This window comes from Calidris pugnax, unplaced genomic scaffold, assembly GCF_001431845.1.
Source record: "Calidris pugnax isolate Ruff unplaced genomic scaffold, ASM143184v1 scaffold102, whole genome shotgun sequence".
Lineage (NCBI taxonomy): Eukaryota > Metazoa > Chordata > Aves > Charadriiformes > Scolopacidae > Calidris > Calidris pugnax.
In genome coordinates, this window is record NW_015090846.1 from 2,485,802 (window position 1) to 2,508,849 (window position 23,048).

Below are 23,048 nucleotides of genomic sequence, written 5' to 3' on the forward strand. Positions count from 1 at the left end.
CCCCAGCCCCCGGCCCCGCCGCATCCAGGTACGGCTCCGGTCCCGAGGGGGGGGGTCCAGCCCCCACCGGCTCCTTCCCCGCTTCCCCCAGCCCCGGGGGCGCTGCCCGGCGCCTCTCTCCCTCCTCCGGTATCGCCCTCCCGCCGCCCGGGCTGCCCCGGGGAGGGGGGGGGGGTCTCCCTCCGGTACCGCGATGCTCGTCGGCGACATCCCTCCCCCGCTGCTTTAATTTTTTTTTCTATTTAAACATGCAGCTCTGACCGACTCCAGGCTAAACCCTGAGCGAGCTCGGTTATTGGCTTTGAGTCAGAAGTGTCTGGAAGCCTTAATGAAAACCAAGTGTAAGGCAAGTCTCAGCCACCTGTCCCCGGGATCCCCGGCCAAACGCTCTGGGCTTCCATGAATCAATGGATCTGCCTCTTGGAAAAGTTGTCTTTTCTTTTGCATGCCGGACCTCTACCCCCCGGGGGTGATCGCAAAGCGGATTTGGGGGACCTGGAAGCCCCCTGGGTAATTTCTCTTAAGGCAGATAGCAAAGCAATGCTGGCACTGCCGGCGGTTCTGCATTTCCAAAGCTGCCGCAAAAAAAACCCTTGCAAGAAGGAAAAAAGGAAAAAAAAAGGGTAGGAAAGAAGCTCTTTATGTTGCAGGTCTGCAGTCCTGCCCCCTCTGCCCAGGAGCACCCCCTCTCCCACCTCCCTACTTCCCAAAGATACTGTCTAGTTACTTTTCAAGGGAAATTAGCTTAGGGGAGAATTTTTTTTTTTTTTTTCTCTTTTTCTTACAGACATGAGCTGCTTTGATTGCCTGGAAGCAATATTTCCTGAAACCTGCTCCTTTCTGGCTCTTGCAGTGAGGTTCACAATAAAACGTATTGTGGTTTTGAGCTGGGTTTTATTTAAGAAAATGCCATTCTGGGTAACTCTCTTTCATGAGGCAGACGGAGAAAGAGATGAAAGGCTGACACTCGGGATACTTCATTTCTGCTGGGTGGTTTCTTTTCTATAAGAACAGGCTTCTTCCCTGGGAATCGGTGGGAATTAGAGTGGAACAAATGAAAAAAGGAAAAAGTAATGGCTGTTAATTGCATTTTTTTGTCAATGAAAGCCTTTCATCTCATTCTTCTAGGAGCAGCTCTGTAAATGAGGATATTTAAATGCACTGCTTTTATAGATCCAGGGACCCTTCTTGTTACTTGCTGCCTCTTGTGTGAGCCCCGCTCTCTTCCAGGGCAGGCTTGGAGCCTCAGCTCACACTGGTACTGGGAACCAGTGCAAAGTTGTGGTTTGGAAGACAGCAGCCAAGACGGGATGTGAACCTGTAGTGTGTTAACGCTTCCACTGATTAAATATTAACTTCAGGATTGAGCCCTTGCAGCCACTGGTGGCTGGTGTCACTTAGCTGACCAGGGATGCTGAAGAAGACATGTGCTGTGTAACCCAGGCTGCAAAACAGCCCCTGCTCTCCAAGGCTGGATGGGGGTTTTGCTTAGTGTGGTGTCTGGTTGCTTTCCAGGATGAAGATATCTAAGTGGAGGTGGAGCAGCATCTCCACCAGCGTGCGGTCCCAGCTGAAAGGCACCCTGGCCCTTCTTCTTGTGGGCAACGTCGCCTTTGTGATCGCTCAGGTAAGTGTGTCTCCTTGCTGGGAGGTCTCTGGGCTTCCAAATGGTGGGGTGTCTGGTGGGGGTAACCCCTGGGACTTTCAGGGCTGGTCTGTGCATGAGTCAGCTCTCCAGCAAATGCGAGGATGTGTGACTTGGCTTGGCTCTTTAGTTTGGGCTTAACCTAAGTTGTCCCATCTGTGGCTAAGAGGGTTCTCAGATGACTTTCAGGGCTCTGGAAGGCCATGCTCTTGGGTGAGCACTGCTTCCTCAGTCCCTGCAGCCTTTGGAGCTTTCATTTACTTTGCATGGAGTATTATTATCCCTTTTCCAGTAAACATAAAGCTTTTGGCTGCAACCAGCTCTTCACCTCCTTAAATTCATGGTGGAGCCGGAGTCAAGAGAGCACCAAAAGACTTGGAGAGCTTGGGGTTGTTTAAGAGGTCGGTTTTGCCAACTGAGCGAAACAATGAACATTTCCTTTCCTGAGGAATCCTAAATATTGCCATTTCATTCCCATTTGTAATGAAAACACAATTGGAAAAATCCGTGGTTTCTTGCGAGATGGAAAGCTCAGATTTGACCTCAGATGGAGAAGGAAATGGCCTGTTTTGGGCGGTGGGGATGCTGGGCGGTGGGGATGCTGAGTGCTGCTCTGACCACCCGATGCCCCGAGCAGGACCTGGCGCAGACCTCCAACAGCCTGGAGGAAGGGGCAGACGTCACGGCGTACTGGTGGGGGGAGTGGACCAAGTGGACGGCGTGCACCAGGACCTGCGGGGGAGGCGTCAAGTCCCAGGAGAGGCACTGCCTGCGGCAGAGGTACGGCACCCCCCTGCCAGGCTGCGGGCAGCTCCAGCTTGCTGGAGGTAGACTTGGTCCGGAAGGTCATCGCTCAGTAGATGAGCACTGGTGAAAAAGGTGTTGTCTGGCAAACCCTGCTTGTGCAGAAGGTAAGTATGTCCCTGAGCGTGCTGCCGTGAGGATGCTGTGCCTGGAGGACCAGCCAAGCTATTCCTCTGCTGGCCCTGAGGTGCCTCCTGTGGGGATTAGTGCAGGTGGGCCAGCAGACATTGTGTAAGCCCCTTCTCCAGGCTTCTGGGCACAGCAGCGAGGACACTGTGGGGCAGGGTTGGTTGGGGACCCGCTGATCCTGCTGCTCTGTGCGTGGCTCTGCCTTCTCCAGGCTGTGTGGTTGCCAGAAGGCACCTTGTAAACCTTGTCCCCATGGTACCTCCTGGGATGCTGTAATAAGAGTAGTTGATGCTGCAGATAATAAAGCCAGAGAGACCTTTGCTATCAGCTCCAGTGGGGCTGTGACAGATCTCTGTGTGGTTCTGCTGCATGGAGGCTGATCTTACAGAAGCAAGGGACAAATATATTTAAAAAAAGGGAAAAGAAGGCTTTCTGACCCCTGTCTAACCATCATTTCTTTATTCAGAAGAAAGTCAGTGAGTGGGCTGGCTAATAAAACTTGCACTGGAACATCCAAAAGATACCAGCTCTGCAAAGTACAAGTAAGGATATCCTTTTTCTCATCAGGAACACTCGATTTAAAATGTGGAAAGTCATGCTTGCTTCCTGCAATGGCATTTCTGGGCCTCTTGGAGAGGGGACACCATTTGTCCTGTAGCTGTCACCCTGTTGCCCCTCCAAGAAACAGGAGTTCCCTCCTTTGGTGCCCATCACCATTGTGTTGGGGCTTTGGGCCTTTTGCCTGCACTGGGGGCTATAAAACCCAGTGGGTGGTTCTTGCACCATCTCCCTGGGAGGGGTTTCCCCTGGCTGTCCCTGCGGTGGGAGGAGGAGGAGGATGTGGCTCTGGATGGGGCAGGCGATGGAAACGCTCCTTGCAGCCGGTCGAGATGTGCCAGAAACCTTTCCCACATTTTGTTTTCATCAGGATATTAATGTATCCCATTCTAGGAGTGCCCTGCGAACGGAAGGAGCTTTCGAGAGGAGCAGTGTTCATCATTTAACTCCCATGTGTATAACGGCAGAACATATCAATGGAAACCTTTATATCCTGGTAACAAGACATTCTTTGTGTGTTTCATAATGCTTAGCCAAAATATTTTGATAGTTATGATGCTATAGCCTGCAGGAAGGCTCCTCCTCTGCTGTTTAAAGTGATTTTTCAGAGACACAATCAGCTGTCTCCCAAGTTCAAAGGCGCGTTTTGCAGCTGCAGGGTAGCTTAAAAATAAAGTAACAACACGAATTTATGGTTGTAGCCTGGGTTGGTCGCAGCTCCTGAGGACCAGAGAGCTGAAAGGCTGGAGGAGGATGCGGGGTGATGGACTGTGCTGGAGAGTCCAGCTCACCCGAACAAGTGTCCTTTGAGCTGGGGCCATTACAGGCTGCGCTGTGTTTCGGTGACATTTGTTCACTCCCACACCCTTCATGGGCTCTGTCAAATGTCACCGAGATGCAGTCAGTTGGTTTGGTCATTGGGGGGGAGCGATGCAGAACTGCAGGGATAACTTAGGAGTGAGAGACTGAGATTTTATGTAATTTTTAGCTGCCCTAACTCCCACTGAAATCAAGCATTAAACAGAAATCCTGGCCAATATTTAGAGCTATTGGGAACCCAGGACCCTTCTTCTCCTGAGGAGGAGGCTCCTGAGCACTGGTTCCTCAGATTCACAGTGACATTGGGGTGTCTAGAAATAGAGACGGGGTCTAATGCAACTTTCTTGCTTTAGGTGTCTCTGTACATACCTAAGAACATCTATACTTCATGAAACTACTTGTTGCCTCCTTTTATGTGAAATGAACCCCCATCTCGCCAGCCTTCTTGGCAGGGGCAGCGTGGTAGAACTTGGCCCCTGTGGCGGGCTGGTTAACTAGAGCTACTTGGCTGCTTTTGTCCCTTTCCTGTGGCAAGGGGACAACTTCTTGAAACGTTCTTTGCTCTTCCAGAATAGTTACAGTGAATTGTTTTGTTTTTTAGCAGGCGTTCACATGGCTCCTGGGGGATTTGCAGAATAATGTTTTGACATTGATGCTGCCTTGCTGGGGCGCGCAGGCCAGTGGGTACATGACCGCTCACTGGTGGGCAGATTGCAACGCTTAGCGTTGGGTTTCTGCTCCAAATATGAATTTGTCATTTGCTTCCTGTGGATGTTGTAAAATGTGGGACTACTGTGCCAGTGGATGCAGCCAGCCAGTTGCCTGCGGAAAGGAAAGGGTGAATTAAGCCCAGCTTGGGCGAATGTTTATGGAAAAGTTCTTACGTTTTAAGCTGCTGTGGTTTTGAATATAGCCTTATATATGTATTTATAACAGTATATCTATATTGATTTAACTCGTGTATTCAATGTTGAGCATGCATATGTTTTTGTGTGATGTCTACACGTGTCACTGCTGCAAGCCCTTGCACAGAACGGGGGCTGTTACGGCTTCGGCACGTCCCCTGGGCTGATGTTGGCAATAAGCTGGCACCACGAGGTGTGTCCATCCCTGGCAGCACAGGGGACAGCCAGGCTGTGCCAGGGTTTGCAGCAGTGGGCTGGCACGGTCTCAGAAGTGCCATCTCCTGAAACACAAGGGATGGTGGCTTCTGAGCTCTGTGCTGCTGCTGCCTTTGTTTAGCTTGGCAGAGATGCGTTGACGTTGGTAGGATGGAAAGTTATTGTGTTTCTGCTGTTTTGAATGTATCTCTATATCCTTTCCCCTCAGATGACTATGTTCACATTTCTAGCAAGCCCTGTGACCTCCATTGCACCACTGTGGATGGTCAGAGACAGTTAATGGTTCAGGCTCGGGATGGAACATCCTGCAAATACACTGATTTCCGAGGGGTTTGCGTGTCTGGAAAATGTGAGGTTGTTAAACATTATAGCAAAAATATTGTCAGTAGTATTAAGAAAATTACAATGGGTGCGACGTTTGCCTGACCCTCAATACTCCATTTGTGCATTTTGTAGCCGATTGGGTGCGATGGCATTCTCTTCTCCACCCACACCTTGGATAAATGTGGAGTTTGCCAAGGAGATGGGAGCAGCTGTACTCACGTGACCGGCAGCTACCGGAAAGGAAATTCTCATCTTGGTAAGGCTTTTGGGGACCTTCTGCTTTATTTGTATGAGAGGGTTATTTTTAAAATGTATTTATTTTTTGATAAACTGCTTTTCAGGCTCTTACCAACTGCCCTGCTTCAGTTTTTGCCACATGATCTGTGTGTCTGTCAATGCCATTTGTAAATTTGGGCAGGGAAAACCTTTTTTAAAGAAAACCAGTAACTTTGCATGGCGCTTGTCAGAAGCCTGAGGTCCCTGATGCTGGGTGGTGCAAAAGGGTTATGCAAGAGGCTGGCGTCTATTTTAGTCTTATTTCTCATGACCCGGTGAGACTAGAAATAAGTGATTTGCAATAACAGGATGTAAGAGTATTTTGAAAGATCAGAATTTCCAAAATTAGTATGGTGTAAGGCAACAGAGCCTGCTTGTCCTAAGTATAGTGATTTGACTGACTTGGGAGTAATGATTAATGCTCTCTGAGGATCGGTTTATGATGGAGCAAGCTGCAGGAACATCAGTGGCTTTAGGAGGACATGTCCCATCACTTACTGCTAAGAAAGAGGGAACCAAGCTGTAGTCTCTTGCTGAGGTTTTGGGAAGACTGGCTGGCACAGGGTTCCATACTGAACCACAGGACAGCTGCTCTAGCTGACAAAGCAGTCTGCAGAGAACTTTTCTTCTACCAGTTTATCTAGATTTGTTATTTGGGCATGTAAAGATTGCATCCTTTTCCTCCTTGGCTGTGTTCTTCCACCATCAACCAGAATGCATAGTTTTCACATTTTATCTTCTATTATCAATAAAGTCCTGTTTGCAGTTATCAACATTAGAGTTTTGTTTTTTGTTTTTTTTTTTTTAATCCGTAACTCCTTATAAATAATTTTGGACCAAGGCCAGCTTGCTTGATATATTGTAGTATTGGCTGCTGAGTGTTTCATTCAGATTATTTGTGACAAAGTTCCTTTCATTAATGTGTAGTTTCCCATAGGCTATTCTCTGGTAACTCACATTCCTGCTGGAGCGAGGGATATCCAGATAGTGGAACGGAAAAAATCTGCAGATGTTCTGGGTGTGTATAACCTCTTGGTACTTCCCTGCGATGCATGCCTATGCTGGCTAATGCTTTTTCCAATGCGAGTATGAATGTAGTTTTATTGCAGACATGAGCTAAATCCATAGTCAATGTAAATCACAACCACGTTGCCTAAGCCAGCGCGTTTCTCCTCTCCACAGCCGGAGCACCTGGGCTGTACAGAGCAACATTTTCATTCCTTTAATGCAGAAAATGTTGGTCAATGTTGTTGCTGCTTTGATGGGTTACGTCGAATCCTCCTGGTGCCAGATCACGGAGACCAGGGTGACTTCACCTCTCTTGTGATCTCCTTGATCTTCTCCTGCTTGGGGAATGTTCAATGGCCACATGACCACAGCACCAGGGAGATGTGACTTACACAGTTGCCTCGCTGGAGTGTTGGTGGCCACGCCATCCATCTCGTGATGGAGGTGGCAGAGCTGCTCAGGAGGGGTGTGGAAAAATCTGGACTTGCCCAAGAAGAGCACATTGATGCCATCATGCTCTGATGTTGCCTCAGGGTCTGGTGGCCATGTGCAGGAGGGCTTGAATGAAAAAGGCTTGATTTAGTGCAGTTCCAAATTAGCTCTAGATGACCTGTCTTGGGCCACTGCTGAGGCTCAGTGCTCCCAAGGAGGCAAGTCTTGCCATTGGCCATCTGACAGCCTGCCTGTGGCCTGCAGAGCTGTGATTATTAAATGTCCATGCTGTGCTACTGCCAAAAGGGGGAGAGGAGCCATGGGCTTGCATGAGCCACATACCCAGGAGCTTGCAACGTAGAGGGACGCATGACCCAGAACTCATAATTGCATGATACTTGTTGGAAGTAGGTGACAAATGCATTGTCATGTAGGAGAAACACTCGTTTTATTACTGTGACAACTCTAATGAATGAACAAATGGCAATATTGCATAGCTCTGATCTTACATGTGACGGCACTGATTTTCCTCTCTCCTTTGAAGCTGTGGCTGATGAAGCTGGCTACTACTTCTTCAATGGGAACTACAAAGTTGACAGCCCAAAGAACTTCAACATTGCAGGCACGGTGTTCAAGTACCGCAGGCCCATGGATGTTTATGAGACCGGCATAGAGTACATTGTCGCACAAGGACCGACAAATCAAGGGTTGAATATAATGGTGAGCTTTGGCTTTTCAAGTTTGCAAGGCTGGGGATGATGGGGAAGGGAAAATCTAGGTTGGATCGAGGAAGGGATGGGCATGGGAGCAGAGTCCTCCCGTGGTTTCCCAGCTTTCCTGGGCAGCTTGAGGAGGGGAGCAGAAGCAGTGACTGAGCCCAATTCCTTGCATGAACCTATTTTATTTGTGTCAGTGCTCTCGAGTGCAGGCAGGGCTGTGAATAATGAACGTGGGCTTGGTGACCCCTCACTCTTCAGGGAGAAGATGCCTTGGGCATTATGGGGGAAATTATCTTCTATTCCTCAGCATTTTTATCCATGTCACCTGGCAGGAAAAGTAAAAATAAGAAATAGGGTCAGATAGCTTAAAGAAGTGCACAGAACTTAAACCCCAACCCTTTCTTGAAAGCAAACCATCTAAAGCCAGACATACAAAGTAAAGTAATTTAATTTTTCTTCTGGGCAGCCAGCCAGAGCCCAATTCATGCCATCTTCCATGTCGCCTTGGTGTCCTCTGGAAGGGGAAGGGATGGTTGTTTGGGTGCTTCTGAAGTGTTAGACCAGTAAGAGGTTGTAGTGCATCAGTTATGAGTCCCCGTCCCCAGCAGGGATGCAGCAGCTGAAGGGGTGTCTGCACGTTCCTCGTAAAGCCACAAAAAATGGGATTGCAAGTGATGGTGGGTAACTTCTGAAGGGGCTCTCCCAAGTCTCTGGTGGCTCAGTGGCAGAGGAGGGAGCGTGACCTGAGCTGGGGCTAATCCCCAGGGGATAAATAACCCTTGGAAAATTGTGCTGGGCTCCAGTTGTAAGAACTTGGCAATACAGCAGAAAGCAGATTGGAAATAGCAAAGTAGATGCTCACCAACTGTCAATTCCGAGTTGAATCACAAATTTTGCATGCCATATATTCACTGCATCCACTAATAATTTAATATGTTTGCTAGGTCTGGAATCAAAATGGCAAGAATCCATCCATCACATTTGAGTACATCCTCCTGAGGAAGCCACACTCAAATCTGCAGCCCATCTACTACACCTTCTCCGAGTCAGAGAGCGAAGAAAGCCGAGAGTTCGATGGAGACGTGCCATTGGGTTTTATCCAGCACAATGCAACCTATTTTGGGAAAATCTCCAGGGAAAGGATAGACTTGGAGAACCAGGTGTTTGGAAGGCAGGACACGGAGGAAGATTTAAACTTGAGCAAAGGTCAGGAAACCAATGAGGTCTATGAAAGAGCAGAAACAATTGACTGTGAGCCAAAACTGAAGGGCAAACAACCCCAAGGTAAGGAGACTTGGGCCTCACTGTTCTGCTTCTCAGAGCTCTCGTTGAGAAACGCTCTGTTTCTACCTCTGATGATTCTGCTGGTTTGTTTTTTGGAAACCTTGGAAAGTTCTTTAAAATGTCTCTGCTCATAAATCCTCTTTGCCCTTCAGGTTCTGGTTTCTGGAGGGTGGGGGGGTTGGCCATGGGTAAGGTCTCCCCGCTGGTGCCCTGCCATGCTTTGCCTCATGCCAAGAACAGGAGGGAGCCCTGGGTGCACAGAGGGCCCTGTCACAACATTGTCCATCACCTCCCAGCTCTGCCCAGCCCCCAGCAACCTCCCTCCCACCCCAATCCCTTGAGTGTCCCACCACCAAAGTGCCTTGAGTGCTTTCCCAGCATGGCTGCATGGGCTCTGGGGCCAGGAGGCCATCTTCCCTCCTGACCTCTGCTGTTGCTTGGGGTGGTGCTGGCAGGTGCTGAGCTCTCCTCTGGCCACGCGGTAGCAGGATGAGACCCACAGAGCTTCACGGTCTTCCCAAAGGGGTACAACCCCATGAGATTTCCCCTCCCCAAGACCCCATCTCCTGCCTCTACCCTCCTGGCTGGCTGCTCAGGCTCCGGCGTGTCCCCGCTGCTCCGGCCTGCTTTCGCCTGCCGGCCTGAATGCATTTTGTGGTTGTCATTGTTGTTTCCCCCTGTTGGCTCCAATCTAGATTCAAACGTAACCAGGTCTACTTACCAGACAGACCGTGACGACAGAGACTTTGACCCCAGGTTCACCTCCAGGGAATTCCTTTCGGAGAACGCCATCACAGACAAGCTGCTGGACAAGACCTCGGACTCCAAGGAGTTGATGCTCAACATGACCATGAACAGCATCTTTGCCCAGGGAGACCCAATCAACTCTGTGGGGTCACACATTGACAGTCTCTATGTTGACTACGAGGACACTGATGGCGTTGTGACCTACACCATTAATAGCACCTACATGGAGCTGAGCAATGGCAAAGCCATCAACACATCTGCGGAGACGCCATTTTCAAATGCCACTGTCACCATGACCAGCCCTCAAGGGAACAGAACCCACAAAGCAAGGTAGGAGACATGTCTTTAACTATAGTCAATCCTATTTATTGCTATTATTGACTCATAATAGCCCTGTAGTCAATGTAGACCCCATGTCATGGTTCCTATCTGCTTTGGAAGTCAGAAGGTAAGTGGGGGTAGGATGCTGTATGTGAAAAGCTTTCTGTTGGGGATTAATTTGGAAGGAAGAGCCAGAGGTTTGGAAGCAGAAAGTCAAGAGAGCATTTAAGCAAGAGGAAAACTCACTGCTCTCCTTATTGGGGATGTTGGCAAATCCATGCTGACGGCTGCCAGCGTGTGCATTGCTCTGCCTGTCACAGCTCATTACCAGAGCTGTGGCCATAAAGACGCCTCTTCCTTTTGTCTTCTCTTGACACCCTGCTCTGACTCCCCAGGCTCCTTCCCCTGAGTTCTGATGCAGCAGAAGTTGGTCCTGGCCCCTTTATACCCACCCTATTGACTGCCGCCCACCATCCTCCTCACTTGCGTTGGCAGGAACATGCTTCCAGCAGCTCCCAGGCATGGCCCTGCCTGCATAACTACTGCTGGAGAGGCAGAGTGGGACATCAGCAGCTCTTCTGGAGGGCCTGCAGAAATAGCTTGGGTTTGATACCTTGATGGATGGATGCCTAAGCAGTGCAATTAGTCACTGCTTTGACAGGGATATCAAAAGCTCTCCAGTGGCAGGACTTTGATTGATATTAGGGCTGTCACTTCAGGATTCCTTGAATCCTTGAGTCTGGTTTGGAGTGGTAGTGTTATAAAACATAGTGGGAAGGTAAAAAAAAAAGGCTTAATCTGTCTTTAGGAGCAGAATTCATCTGGGCAAGGATGGGCCGGGGGAAAAGGGAGTCTCAGGATAGCTATTGTCCACAAGTCTGGTCAGGGTCTCTTGGGGTGCTCTGAGGAGCAGCCACAAATTAAAGCTATCTGCAGATAGCTGGGGCTGAAACTGGGGTCGTGGGAGTCATCCAGGTCCCAGACCCACAGCTGTGGATTTGGGGTGCACCCTCATGGCTTGTTCAGGGCCCGTGGCAGCTCTGCTGCTTTGACTTTTCCGGTCTTCACCACCAGTAAAACCTGTGAGTGCCTTTTGATGCTGAGTTTCAGGAGATGTGAAGCACTGAGCAGATGCTCTCTGGTTATAGTTAGCTGTATTTATCCAGAACTTATACGAGCTTATGCTAAAGAAACTTATGCTAAAGAAAATGTTCGTTCAGCCAAGTGTATCAACAAACTTCTTAATGATAAGAACATTAAAACAGGGCCAAGGGCTTGAGTCTATCATCTCTTCTCGTGGCTTGGCTTGGAAACTCAGCTTCCAGCTGCCAAAGCAAGCATCTCATTAGCACTCTGACAGGCGAGGGCAGCGCCGGCAGCTCTTCTGGGCCGTGGGGGCAAGGAAGGGGGTTGCCCCTCCTTGGGGCTCCTCTGGTCCCCACCACGCTCTCTGGGTGGCCTTGGCTGGCACCTTGTACCCACACCTCTCTCCCAGTGGCTGTTAAAGGGGTCTAACACTTTCCTGCCTACTGAGAATTAAGGAACCTTCGCATGATTTTAGTTCTGGAGAAGCTTGGCTGTTACAGATAAAGTGCAAAAGACTGACAGTGGCTCCAGTGCAGCTTTTTGTGGTGCTAAAAAGCTCCTTGCACCATCACTGGCTGCTCCTCTAGTGAAGGCACAGGGCAGGGATTTAAATCCCACCAGGAAGGAGACTCAGCACTGCCATTTTTACCCTCATTTGTCTCTTGGTTTTGTTCCCTCTTCTTCCCCCCACTTTCTCTAGAAGAAAATAGGAACCTTTCCGATCTAAATCTTGATACCCCCAAAAGGCTGCATCCAGGCCCAGCTGGGACTATAGCTCGACCTAAGAGATGCTCAGCTCCTTTTTGGCTCCATCCCTTGCTGTGGAGTGGTGTGGGGTGGCTGAAAGGCCAGTGGAGGCAGATGTGGGGCAGCTGGGGTGCAGGAACCAAGCTGTTTGGAGACGTGTCATTTTATTAGAAAAAAAATTAAATGGGGGGCATAGGCAACAAGCAACCTCATGTCAAGAGGCTTCACCTACTGCATGGAGGCATTGCTCAGTTCAGAAAGTCCCATAATTTCATCAGCAATTAGAGCATCTGTGTGTGTGGGCACTTGTGGAGCAGGGACAGACGGGGATTTTTGCAGGCTCAGGGTCTGGCTGTTCTGCCACCACCGCAGGGATGGGTGATCCTCGCTTCCAGGGGATGGGACAGAAGGGACCATGTTGGGACAACCTGTTTCTGCCCATGCCTTTATCATTTCCCCCAACTTTTAATTCACTTCTTCAAGCCCAGTTGCAATCCTAACACCAATCACTAGTCTGTATCTCCTGGGGGTAAATGATGGATGAGGAGCCCCAGCTCTAAAGCTCCTGCTGGTACCCAGAGCAGTAGGATGAAGCCCATACTGATGGTGGGATGTGGTTGTGGGTTTGGCGTGTTGCTGGAGCATGAGGCCCATGAAGAGTGTTGGGGATTAGACAAGTTCCTCCAGGAGGAAGGGTGGTGGAGGGGACAGCCAGAAGCTGTACTGAAGGAAATGGTGCACAAGGCAAACCTCTTGCCCTGGGTGTGGGGCAGGGTGGGGGATCTCCATCCTTGGGGACTGGCAAAATTGGGCTGTGCAAGGCCCTGTGGGACCCAGTCTCTTATTGGGATCAGCCTAGTTCTGGGCAGGAGCTTGGACTTGAGACCTCCCAGGTCCTTCCCAGGCTCAGTTTGGGATGGACGATGGCTTTTTACTCGCTTTTACTCCCTGTCAATGAACAAGCAAGGGAGGATCATCTCTTTGCAGACTGTGACCAGCCAGTCTGTACACCAGGACAGTGTCGGTTAGAGGGGGGACATTTTATTTCTTTCTAAACCATTGTAGCCCTTAGTGTGGATGGAGTTATCCAGTTACAGGAGCACCTTGTACCAGTGTGGCATGTTATATTTCCACTCTGGGACCAAGCTCTGCTGGCACAGGAATGGGCGGGTGACTCTTGTGCAGTGGTAGGGCTCCAGTGCTGCTTTTCCTCTCCTGGAGCAGCTAAAGTCTTCTGGGGGCATTCCAGGGCAGATCCGGGCACACTCCATCCTTCATCCCGTGCCCATGCTGTGGTGTGCGGCCAGGGCCCATCCTGCCACAGGAGGCATAACCCATAACAACTGAAATAAAGCACAGAAGTGTGAGCCCAGGGACTCTGGACTTTGATCCGTGGTGTTTGTGTGCACTTGTTAGGATTATTCTTCTGCTGTGGGGGCTGTTTTGGGAAGACGGGTGGCCCAGGTCTCAGCTGGGAGCGAGGGATGGGTGGTACTTTCTGGTGCAGTTATTTGCTTGAAAAGCAGAAGCAAAGTGCAGGCAAGGGGAAAAATACTTGACTTCATGATAAAGCTCATAATAAAGAGAAAAAAAATAGAAGAGGAAAATCTCACCAGCTTTGTAGGACAATGTGCTGCTGTTTGCATTTAGAGGAGAACAAAATGACAGTTTTGTCTTTGCTTGACATGGTAAGAGAGCTGAATGCTGCCCTATGACCAAACGTCTGATTTATCTGGAAAGAACTTGTCCCTGCAACCTTGTTAGACATAGAAGAAGCTCTTTATTTAGGATCACATACATTAAAGGGACACTGTTGAAAGATTTTCTGTCCTCAGAGGTAGTATAAAGTTTATTTTGCAGCTTATTTTCTCCTTTCAAGGGAGAGGAGTCCCCGTCACAAGATAACTTGCTGGGTTTTCGGTGTCTCTGAGAGCAGGGTATAGAGCAGAGGATCTAGGTAATACCCTGTTTTCCAGGCAAATTGAAGTACAAACCCCAAATGTTGACTCTGTTTTAATCAATCTTACTGAAAACTGTCATCTTGTGAGCCCTCTCCCGGCTGGGTGGCAGCAGGCAGCACGCCCCCGGCAGCCGGGACCAGGGGCTGATACGGGTCCCCAGGCAGAGCTGTTTTGGCAAGATAAAGCACTATTTATAGTGAGCCGAGGTTGTTATTTCTCCACAAAAAAAAAAAATAAAAAAATAGTGACATTCATTTCAGTTCCATTTCCAACGCAGGAAGCAACCGTTTGCCAAACTGACAGTGCAAAATCAACAGGGAAAATGAGGTGGTTGTTGTTTTTAATCCTTCTGGAGGCTCAGTGCTGGCGGTGGAAGGAGGGTGGGTCCGAAAGGAAATGGCTGGATTCTCAACAGTGTCCTTTTAAAGGTTGATTTGATAGACTGGACCTCAACTTGTTCTTAACGAACAACTAAATAAGGCAATTTCAGAGCTTCTGCTGCCTAGAAATCATACACGCTGCATATCTCGCCAGGCCAGAGACAACTGGATGTCAGGATACAACCTTGTACGCTATTTCAGTGTAGCTGTTTCAAGGGTTTGAACAAAGGTATGAGAACAGAATTGAAGCCTTTTGTTGTAAAGGTGCAGTATCCCTGATGTGTTACAACCTTACAGCACGTAGGATGCGCTGAACTGGGAGAAGCTGTTATTCCTGCTTTGACAAATGCTTTTTCGTACACCAGGCTGACTCCGTCACTCCTTTCCCGATGGCACTAAGGTGTTTGAGCACAGCGTGGATACGAGAGATGCAAATTACCTGTCTCAAATAAACCAAAAACAAAACGAGAGTGGCAAAAGCAGCGGGTAGGCAAATGGCATGCCTCGGTGTTTAAAAGCAGAGCGTGCTTTGAGAAGCAAGCTCGTAAACTCCTGGGCCACGTGCAGGCTTTCGGAAGGAGTGAGCTGCTGAGATTGGAGCAGCCGAAAGCTCTGCTGCATCGAGTAGCACGAGTCAGTGTGCCCGGCCCTTGGAGATGCAGGGGAGGAGATACTGCACCTTTAGTCACTGTATGCTGAGGGCCAGGTGTATTTGAGCAGAAAATGCAAACTTTTGTTAAATTCTGAACTGTTTCTACTTGTGGGTATTTTTATCCCATTCTCTCTATTTCTAGACAGTGGAAGCTCTGCCTCTAACCGGGCTGGGGATTCTACTTGGGGCTCAGGACAGGTATGTTGTGAAACAAACCAAACCGATTCAAACAAACAAACAAACCCCAAACAAATCAGAAAAAACCAAACCCAACCGCCAAACAAAGCAAATCCCCTCCCAAACCCGAACCCAACCGAACTGCAGCCTGCTGGCAGATGTGTGTGTCTGACGTGGCCTATCACCGCTCGCCTTGTAAATGCCTTTTTTTTTTGTTTTGTTTTGTGTTTGTTTTTTTTTTTTTTTTTTTTGCTATCGCTAGAAACAGATTGAAGTTGTTAAGAAAGGGCCAAGGTGTGAGTGCTGCTGACATGTACAGGTGGAAGCTTTCCTCCCATGAACCCTGCAGCTCTACATGTACCACAGGTAGTTATAAGAAGCAGCCAAATTCTGCACAACCGCTGAAATCACCTGGTGTGTGAGTCACTTTTCTGTCTGTTAGGGATGGGAAGGACCCGGTGATGTGTAGGGGATCTCACGATCTCTGGAGCTGGTTTAGCACGACCCCGAATCTATTCCACCGGGGTGTGAATGTGGGGAGAGGAGCTGGGGGCGAGAGCGTGTTAAGCCCACCAGCCTTGTGGGTGCATTGGGGACCGAGAATTAGTGCCTGGTGTGTCCATCATCCTGCAAAACACCCTTCCTTGGGGGAGCTCTGAATGTTGCCTTCACTTCCCAGACCAGCAGGGACATGCTGGGACTCAGCAGGATCCCCAAACCTGTGCTGAGTCTCAGCATATTGCCTCCTTTTTTTTTTTTTTTTCCCTTCCCTCCCCTTTTTGACTGTTCAGAGGAGTTTGAAAAGCTCAGCTGCTTCCCCGCAGAGTGAAATTTTGAAGATTGTTCAGCTCTGGCAGGAAACAAAATAGCATTTGGCTTTTTGATTTTGTTTTGTTTCTCCCACTCCTTCTACCCTGGAGCCTGGTCTCGGCTGCGAGGGTGTAAATCTGGAACAGTGACATAGATGCCAGGGATATCAAAACCCAGCCTGTGTTGTTTTTGCAGAAATTCCCCCTTTTTGCCCCCAGGAAAAGCTTCAAGCCACCTGATCTCTCTCCTCCTTTACCCCTTGGCTCGGGGTCCTGCGAGCCCATGGCTGGAGATGAAGCACGCCTGCGGGTCATGCGCTCGCCTGCACCCCTCCCCAGCCCATGAAATAATCCAGATCCTGCCGTGCTTCTGGAAGTAGAAAGAAGGGAAAAAGGGGGGGAGAGATCTGCAATCTAAAGGACCTCTCTTAAAAGAGCAGATGCAAGGATTTTATTTTTTTTTTTAAGTGTGCCAGAGTATTTGTTCTTGTCCAGCAGACACATGCCCACAGCAGGACCTTCTCAAGCCGTCCCTCTCCCTGGGATCCCACCAGCCACGTGTTCTGGGACATTTTTGACTTCTTTGATTCCCTCTGAACAAATTTCCCCCTTGACAGGGCCAGGCTACTCTGCCCTGCTTTGCAGCTAGCGGAGAGAGGTTTTACTTAAATTTCTCCTTTCTCATTGCCTTTTCTTAATGACATATCGCAGAGAAGCCGTACCATGTCAAGAGCTGTAGATCTTTTTTTAGTTTCATGTAAACCATATGTTCCCGAGAGCTGCAATTCCTGTTACCTGTAGCCAGAGCAGCCTCCTGGTCCCCAGCCAGGTCCCAGAATGGACTTCACAACATTTACTCTGGCACGGCAGCCTGCGGGGGGAAAAGGTCTCGGTCTGACGACACTGGCTGCCTCTGCTTGTGGTGGGGGAGCAGGAGGGGCAGGTGCCTCCTTGCAAAGCCCCCCCAGGAGCCTTTCCTTGGCCCTGAGCACACCCAGACACAAACGGGGTGCGATGCACAGAGAGACAGTGGGGGGATGGAGTGGGTCAGGGACCATTTTCTGTTGCCTCCACCCACGAGCTCAAGAGGCTGGGAGCTGATGGCTGTGAGGTGGAGGGAGCTGCCGAGCAGACTCCTTGCCCCGAGCGTTTCCTATAAAAAACGTGTTAGTCATATATTGATCTTGGTGACAAGCCCTGGCAGGGGTGGCCGTGCCCGTCTTCGGAGCCGGCCAAACTCAACCGCGCTGCCCACATGGGCTGGGTGGCCACTGCGGTCCCTCACTCCAAGCAGCACCCATCCCACGGGCCAGAAAGTCCACAGGTCAGGAAGTTTTGGAAAACACAGCTCAAAAAAACCCCCAAAAATGAAGAAAAGAAAAAAGAAAAAAAAGAGTTTGGATATCAAAATCACCAAGCCTCCTCTGTTGTGTGTGTGTATTCTCTTTGAAACTAGGAGTGATGTCCACGTATGCTATGTGTGTTCGCTATGATGGGATCGAAGTGGATGATACGTACTGTGATGCCATGACCCGTCCCGAGCCCGTCCATGAGTTCTGTGCTGGGAGAGAGTGCCAGCCAAGGTACCGCCTCGCCAGGGCGCTCCCGGGGGGCTCCGTGCTTTCTCCGCCGTGGATGTACAGGGGGAGGGGGCTCCATGTGGGTTCAGAGGGGAGGGGGGCAGCAGGGAAGGCTTGTAGGAACCCCCCCCTCCCCAAGTTGCATCAGCTTGGGTTGCACTGGGACTCGGTGAGACTTTCCTCCCAAGTGCTTTAGTTCATGCTGCCAGGTTAAAACTTCCATAAATCCTGGCAGAGTTTGCCCCTGGGGCTCCCCTTAAGTCCAGTCTAACGATACAGGTAATATCTGCCCCCACCAGTGCCTGGAGGAACCTGTGTGTGAGGAGGAACCTGTGGTGGTGGGGCCAGGTTTGCAAACCACGCCACGGGTCCAACCCTCTGGTCCCTTGGGCGTCCTAAACATCATCTGCTGGTATCAGGGCAGGAGGTGGTGCAGGGGCGAACTCGCGCTGGAAGTCCTTCAGAAGGTTTCCCTTCTGATGAGGCTCTTTATCCAAAATGCCTGACCAGTCCTGGGCTGGGCTGTACGGTGTGTGGGCACCTCTGCTGCGGGTTTGTAACCTGGGATGTGCTTGTTGGAGGGTTTGCAAGTAACTGGGCAGGAGAGATGGGTGTCTCTCAAAGGGAGGAGGACTGTGATGGTGTCAGACTAGGGACAGGGCAAAGGGAGAAGCGAAGCTTTCTGGTGCTTGCCCTGGAACGGTGTCATTTGTGAACAGCACAGAGCAAGGCTGGAGTGATGCCAGGTATGGCACCTGGAGAGTCCTCGCTTTCGCCTCCAGTAATTGTGGAGGAGGAGAAGGAGGATGGGGGAGGAGAGCACGTGCCCTTTGCCGTGTAGGATCTCATTGAACTGGGCACGTTAAGGCTGAAAGCCAGAGCAGGCTGCAATTGAGGAGAGAAGAGTGTGGAGAGGTGAATGGTGCTACTGCTGGGAACAAACCTGCCCCGTAGACACCCTGGAGGCTTTAATCTCTATTTGCATTAACTTTGTAATTTTTTAGCACAAGCGTGAGGGCTCTTTTCATGCTTAGATTATCCCACTGGTCTTTTGTCAAGCTGCCCCTCCTTGTAGCTGTGCTGTTCCAGCTCCTTGGGCTTCTTCTGTCAGAGAGAAGAGCTGCTCTGTGATTTACTGGTGGCTGTGGCTCGGTGGTGGGTTAAACCAAGGAGCTGCTGGGAAGTTGAGGGGGGCAGCTGGGCACGTTTGTTAGCTCTTGGGTAGGTGGGATGCTGCTGGGGCTGGCAACTCTTTTCCAACAGAAAGTGCTAAAGGAATTTTGCACTTTGCAATTTTTTGGTGTGACATCTCCCTACGGCTGCGTCTTGCTCCTGGAGCCCCATGTGGGACACGAGGCCAGCGTGCAGCCGGGGGACGTGGCTCTCCTGCTCGGAGAGTGGTGGCAGTGGGTGGCCCCGGGGGATGCATGAGGTAGCCATGTGACAGCAGAGGAGCTGTGAATTCTGATCCATTTAGATTTTTTTTCACATCTTTAGCTTATTCTTTAATTCAGAATTGTCATGATGTTACTGTACTATAAAAATCTTGACTTCTAATGTCTTCTCCCTTGTTTTACAAGCTGTTCCCCTCTTATAACATCAGGACAGTAGTGCCAGGGGACAGTAAGGGGCAGGCAGTGTCTTGGAGCAGATCCCAGCTCTTCCAGCCCATTGCATGAGGTTTGCAGAATTAAACTGATGGTGGTACATGAACCTCTGTCCCACCGGAGCTCAGACAGCTTCGTGTGACATTATTGCTGGGATTTGCAGGGTGATGGATGGTTGTGTCCTCTCTGTCCTTTACCTGGAGAAGCAAAAAAGAGGAGTCGAGTGTGGGCAAAAAGCGTGGCAGAGGAATGTGCTGGCACAGGCGAGTGACAAACCACTCTGTGCCTCACCACACCGGCTCCTCCTTTCTCTCAGCAAACTGGTTTTAGCAAACTGGTTTTAGCATCCACTGCCATGGCCATGAGCTGGGTGAAACCACCATACGTTGATACATCCCATCCCAAAGGGAGACCTCTCTCACGCTGGCAGCCTGACTGCAGCTCATTCCTATTGCAGCCAGCTCCCTCCAGCCGAGAGCAGGCAGGGCTTTCATTGAGTCATAGAATCATCTAGGTTGGAAGGGACCTTCAAGATCATCTAGTCCAACCCGTTCCCATGGGATGCTCCAGCCCTGGTCCAGCCGTGCTTGGTGTGATGACCTGTCTTGTCCCCACAGGTGGGAGACGAGCAGCTGGAGCGAGTGCTCCCGCACGTGTGGGGAGGGCTACCAGTTCCGCATCGTCCGCTGCTGGAAGATGATCTCGCCGGGGTTTGACAGCTCCGTCTACAGCGACCTTTGTGAGTCTGCTGACATCACCCGGCCGGATGAGCGCAAGGTCTGCAAGAACCCAGCCTGTGGCCCCCAGTGGGAGATGTCGGAGTGGTCCGAGGTAAGTCCCCGGGGCTCCTGGCCCATCAGTGCTGAGGGTGAGCACATGTGCTTGTGCTTCTCCATTCCTTTTTTGATTTAAGCTCATCCATAGCCATCAGGGATTCTGCCTTTTAGGACACTGGCTGCAGTCGTTGCACGTGGACAATGTGTATTGGTAATTCTTTCCCTTAAATAATGGGTCCTCTCCAGGATGGGGAGGCCACCGCCATCAGTCACTCGTGGTCTTTAACCCCATGCAAGGTGCTGGCGTTGCCCACTGAGAGAGGACAGGAGCCTGCAGGAGAGATCCTCCCCTACACCATATCCCTCAGTACTCCATCTAAATGTCCCTTAAATACATCCAGAGATGGTGACTCAACCCCCTCCCTGGGCAGCCTATTCCGATGCCCGACCACTCTTTCTGTGAAAAATTCCTTCCTAATGTTCAGTCTAAGATATTTATACCACAAGGGACTGGACTCTTCCTCCTGGGAGGCTCCCCGAATGCTTCTTGGTCATAATTTAAATGTCTCTCTTCCTCTCCAAGCTGGGGTTGAGTCGTTTCCCTGGAGCTGATGGAGGGGCTGGTGCATTCCCGGGGGTTGCAGGATGTTTTGACTTTCCCAGCTGGGTAGCGAGGAGCTCCCTGCGCACGTGCTGGCACGTTATTTTGACTGGCGTAGCAAAGCAGAGTGGCTTATTTTACAGAAATCCTTATTCTCCTCCAGCATGTGTCAGGGACAGATTGCTTGAGACAGTCCTGGAGTAGTTCGTTCTTAGCCAGCAGCAAAGCTAATCTCATTTGGATCCCATCTGAAGGAGGGTGCCAAGTTGGCTGGGGAAATAGGCATTTTAAAAAATAAAAAAAAAGCACATTTCAGGAATCTGAGGATTAAGGTATCAGCGCGGTGTGTCTGGGCGCTGTGCTGTTGACACTTTTCCCTGCTTTACGTTATGCACGGAGCAAAATGTGCGTATGTGAGACTGTAGTAACTCAAATCCAGTTCTAAATAATGTCACGGGGCTGCACGGTGCCAAATTTATCCACAGCACAAAAATCTCAGTTGTGCGGTTTGGGGAAAACACTCTCCAAAGAGGTGGAAAGGAGCTGGCTGTTCCTGGGAAGGAGGTGAGGAAGATCTCACCCCGTCTCTAAGTGACAGCTAAAACTTTTCAGCTCTGATGGGGCGTTTTTGGTGCTTTGGGTTTTCACCCTCTGGCATCACCCAGCAGAGAGTTTGCACAGCACCCGGGCAGGATACAACCCTCCTGCACCTTTTCCTGGCTGCTGAAGGTGTTGAGAGGTTGTGGAGAAAAGGGGTGGCTTGGCTATGGGTTGTTTTATAGTCACCTACGAGTTGCCAGTGTGTGTTTTTAAGAGTTTTGTGTTAAATATGTTAAAAAACCCAAACAAACCAGAAAGCAGCTCCCAGTTCCCATTGCAGCGGGAGCCCCTGCTGATGTTCTTCCCCCTGTCCCCTCCCGGCAGTGCTCAGCCCGGTGTGGAGAGCGGAGCGTGGTGACACGGGACATCCGCTGCTCGGAGGAGGAGAAGCTCTGTGATGCCAGCGCCCGGCCCCTGGCTGAGAAGAACTGCACGGGACCACCCTGCGACCGGCAATGGACCGTCTCCGACTGGGGACCGGTGAGACCCTGGGGTGGCCAGCCAAGTGGCCATCACAACATTGGAGCTGGCCCTGCTTGCAGGCTCGTTTGTGTCTCCGGGGGTGGGAGGTTTGGGGTCAGACTCATCCTCCCTGGTAGCTCCTGGACCCACAGGCAGCCCGCACCTGGAGCTGATCTTGAAATGATTCAGGCCCTTCAGCCCTCCTAGTCCCAGTCTCTGTCTCATCACCAGGACTTGCCCACCAGCACGGTCACCCTGGGACCCCCAGCCCGCCCCTGTGCCCAGGGTTTGGTGGTGTTTGTGAGCACTGAGCCCTCCTCTTTCACAGGGCTCCTCCTTGCACAGGGCAGGGATGAGCTGCCGGATGGGCTCCGGCGCTGGGGATGATCCCTCATCCCAGTGGGAACCACGGTTTCCCAGCAGGTTGTCCCTGGGGCTTCTCCCTCACGGAGTGCTGGAGGGGGATCCATCACCTGCCAGAGGACCTTAGTGGGTGTCAAATCATCCTGTCTTTCAGCTGCGTGGTGTACCTCCACAATGCTGATGCTCCATGCCCTGAAAATGAACCTTTTACCCTTTTTTCCCCCCCTTTCTTTTCCCCCTTTCCCCCCCCTGCACAGTTCTGATACAGAGAACCCCTCCATCCCAAGCTATTTTTACCCAGGTTTTGATACATTAGCATCAGCTAAAAATAAGTAGTTTCCATGGCAGCAGGGGCGCTGAGAAACACCGTGTGGCTCTGCAAGAGCGGCCACAGAAGAGCTGGGGGGCCCCCGCTGCCTCCACCAGCCACTCAGGGTCTTTTGTGGTGTGTGTGGAATATTTGTACCCACTTGCTCGGTCCCCTTTGCCTTGACCTCTGTGGGAACCACCCCAGGGTTCCATGCTCATGGTGCTTCCCCTCCTGCCTGGCCCGAGAGATGCTGAGTTTTGCTGGGCACCAGTGTGATGGGACCATGGGGTGGGTCGGATGCTTTGAGGAAGGATGCACTGGGCTTCCCTGTTGCTATTTTTAAGCTGATCCTCAAGGATCGCTCTGTGATTTGGGAAAGGTGAGGTTGAGGAGGCTGCTTGAACCCCACGGAGGCATCTCGGAGCCTGTCCCGGGGATGCTGCAGGGCTGAGGATGGGGACAGGGATGGGGATGGAGCTGCCGTCCCCACCGCTGACCGCCTGCCGTGGCCGGTGCGGTTTCAGTGCAGCGGTGGCTGCGGGCAGGGCAGGATGATCCGGCACGTGTACTGCAAAACCAGCGACGGGCGGGTGGTGCCGGAGTCGCAGTGCAACCTGGAGACGAAGCCACTGGCCATCCATCCCTGCGGGGACAAGAACTGCCCCTCACATTGGCTGGCGCAGGACTGGGAGCGGGTAAGTGTCACCCCCTCCCCGGGCTGGGGGGGTTGCTTGGGGTTTGGTTTTGGGG

The 23,048-nt window shown here is 50.9% G+C and overlaps 1 protein-coding gene across 5 annotated transcripts in view; it reads left to right on the forward strand.

Moving 5' to 3' along the window:
* The first annotated feature begins 195 nt into the window (after positions 1 to 195).
* ADAMTSL2 (ADAMTS like 2) overlaps positions 196 to 23,048 on the forward strand; it is a 27,412-nt gene continuing 4,559 nt past the window's right edge. The window contains exons 1-16 of one of the 5 annotated variants that reach the window (XM_014942962.1): positions 196 to 346; positions 1,516 to 1,627; positions 2,283 to 2,425; positions 3,045 to 3,120; positions 3,530 to 3,632; positions 5,285 to 5,430; positions 5,533 to 5,656; positions 6,614 to 6,694; positions 7,661 to 7,836; positions 8,780 to 9,119; positions 9,815 to 10,196; positions 15,453 to 15,556; positions 17,456 to 17,582; positions 19,804 to 20,017; positions 21,488 to 21,643; positions 22,823 to 22,993. In XM_014942962.1, the coding sequence (XP_014798448.1) occupies positions 1,517 to 1,627; positions 2,283 to 2,425; positions 3,045 to 3,120; positions 3,530 to 3,632; positions 5,285 to 5,430; positions 5,533 to 5,656; positions 6,614 to 6,694; positions 7,661 to 7,836; positions 8,780 to 9,119; positions 9,815 to 10,196; positions 15,453 to 15,556; positions 17,456 to 17,582; positions 19,804 to 20,017; positions 21,488 to 21,643; positions 22,823 to 22,993 (2,454 nt within the window). In that variant the 5' untranslated portion in view covers positions 196 to 346; position 1,516. Of the gene's footprint in view, positions 347 to 993; positions 1,628 to 2,282; positions 3,633 to 5,284; positions 5,431 to 5,532; positions 5,657 to 6,613; positions 6,695 to 7,660; positions 7,837 to 8,779; positions 9,120 to 9,814; positions 10,197 to 15,452; positions 15,557 to 17,455; positions 17,583 to 19,803; positions 20,018 to 21,487; positions 21,644 to 22,822; positions 22,994 to 23,048 lie in introns of those variants that run through there. The other 4 variants (XM_014942963.1, XM_014942964.1, XM_014942965.1 and 1 more) reach the window with 4 other exon arrangements.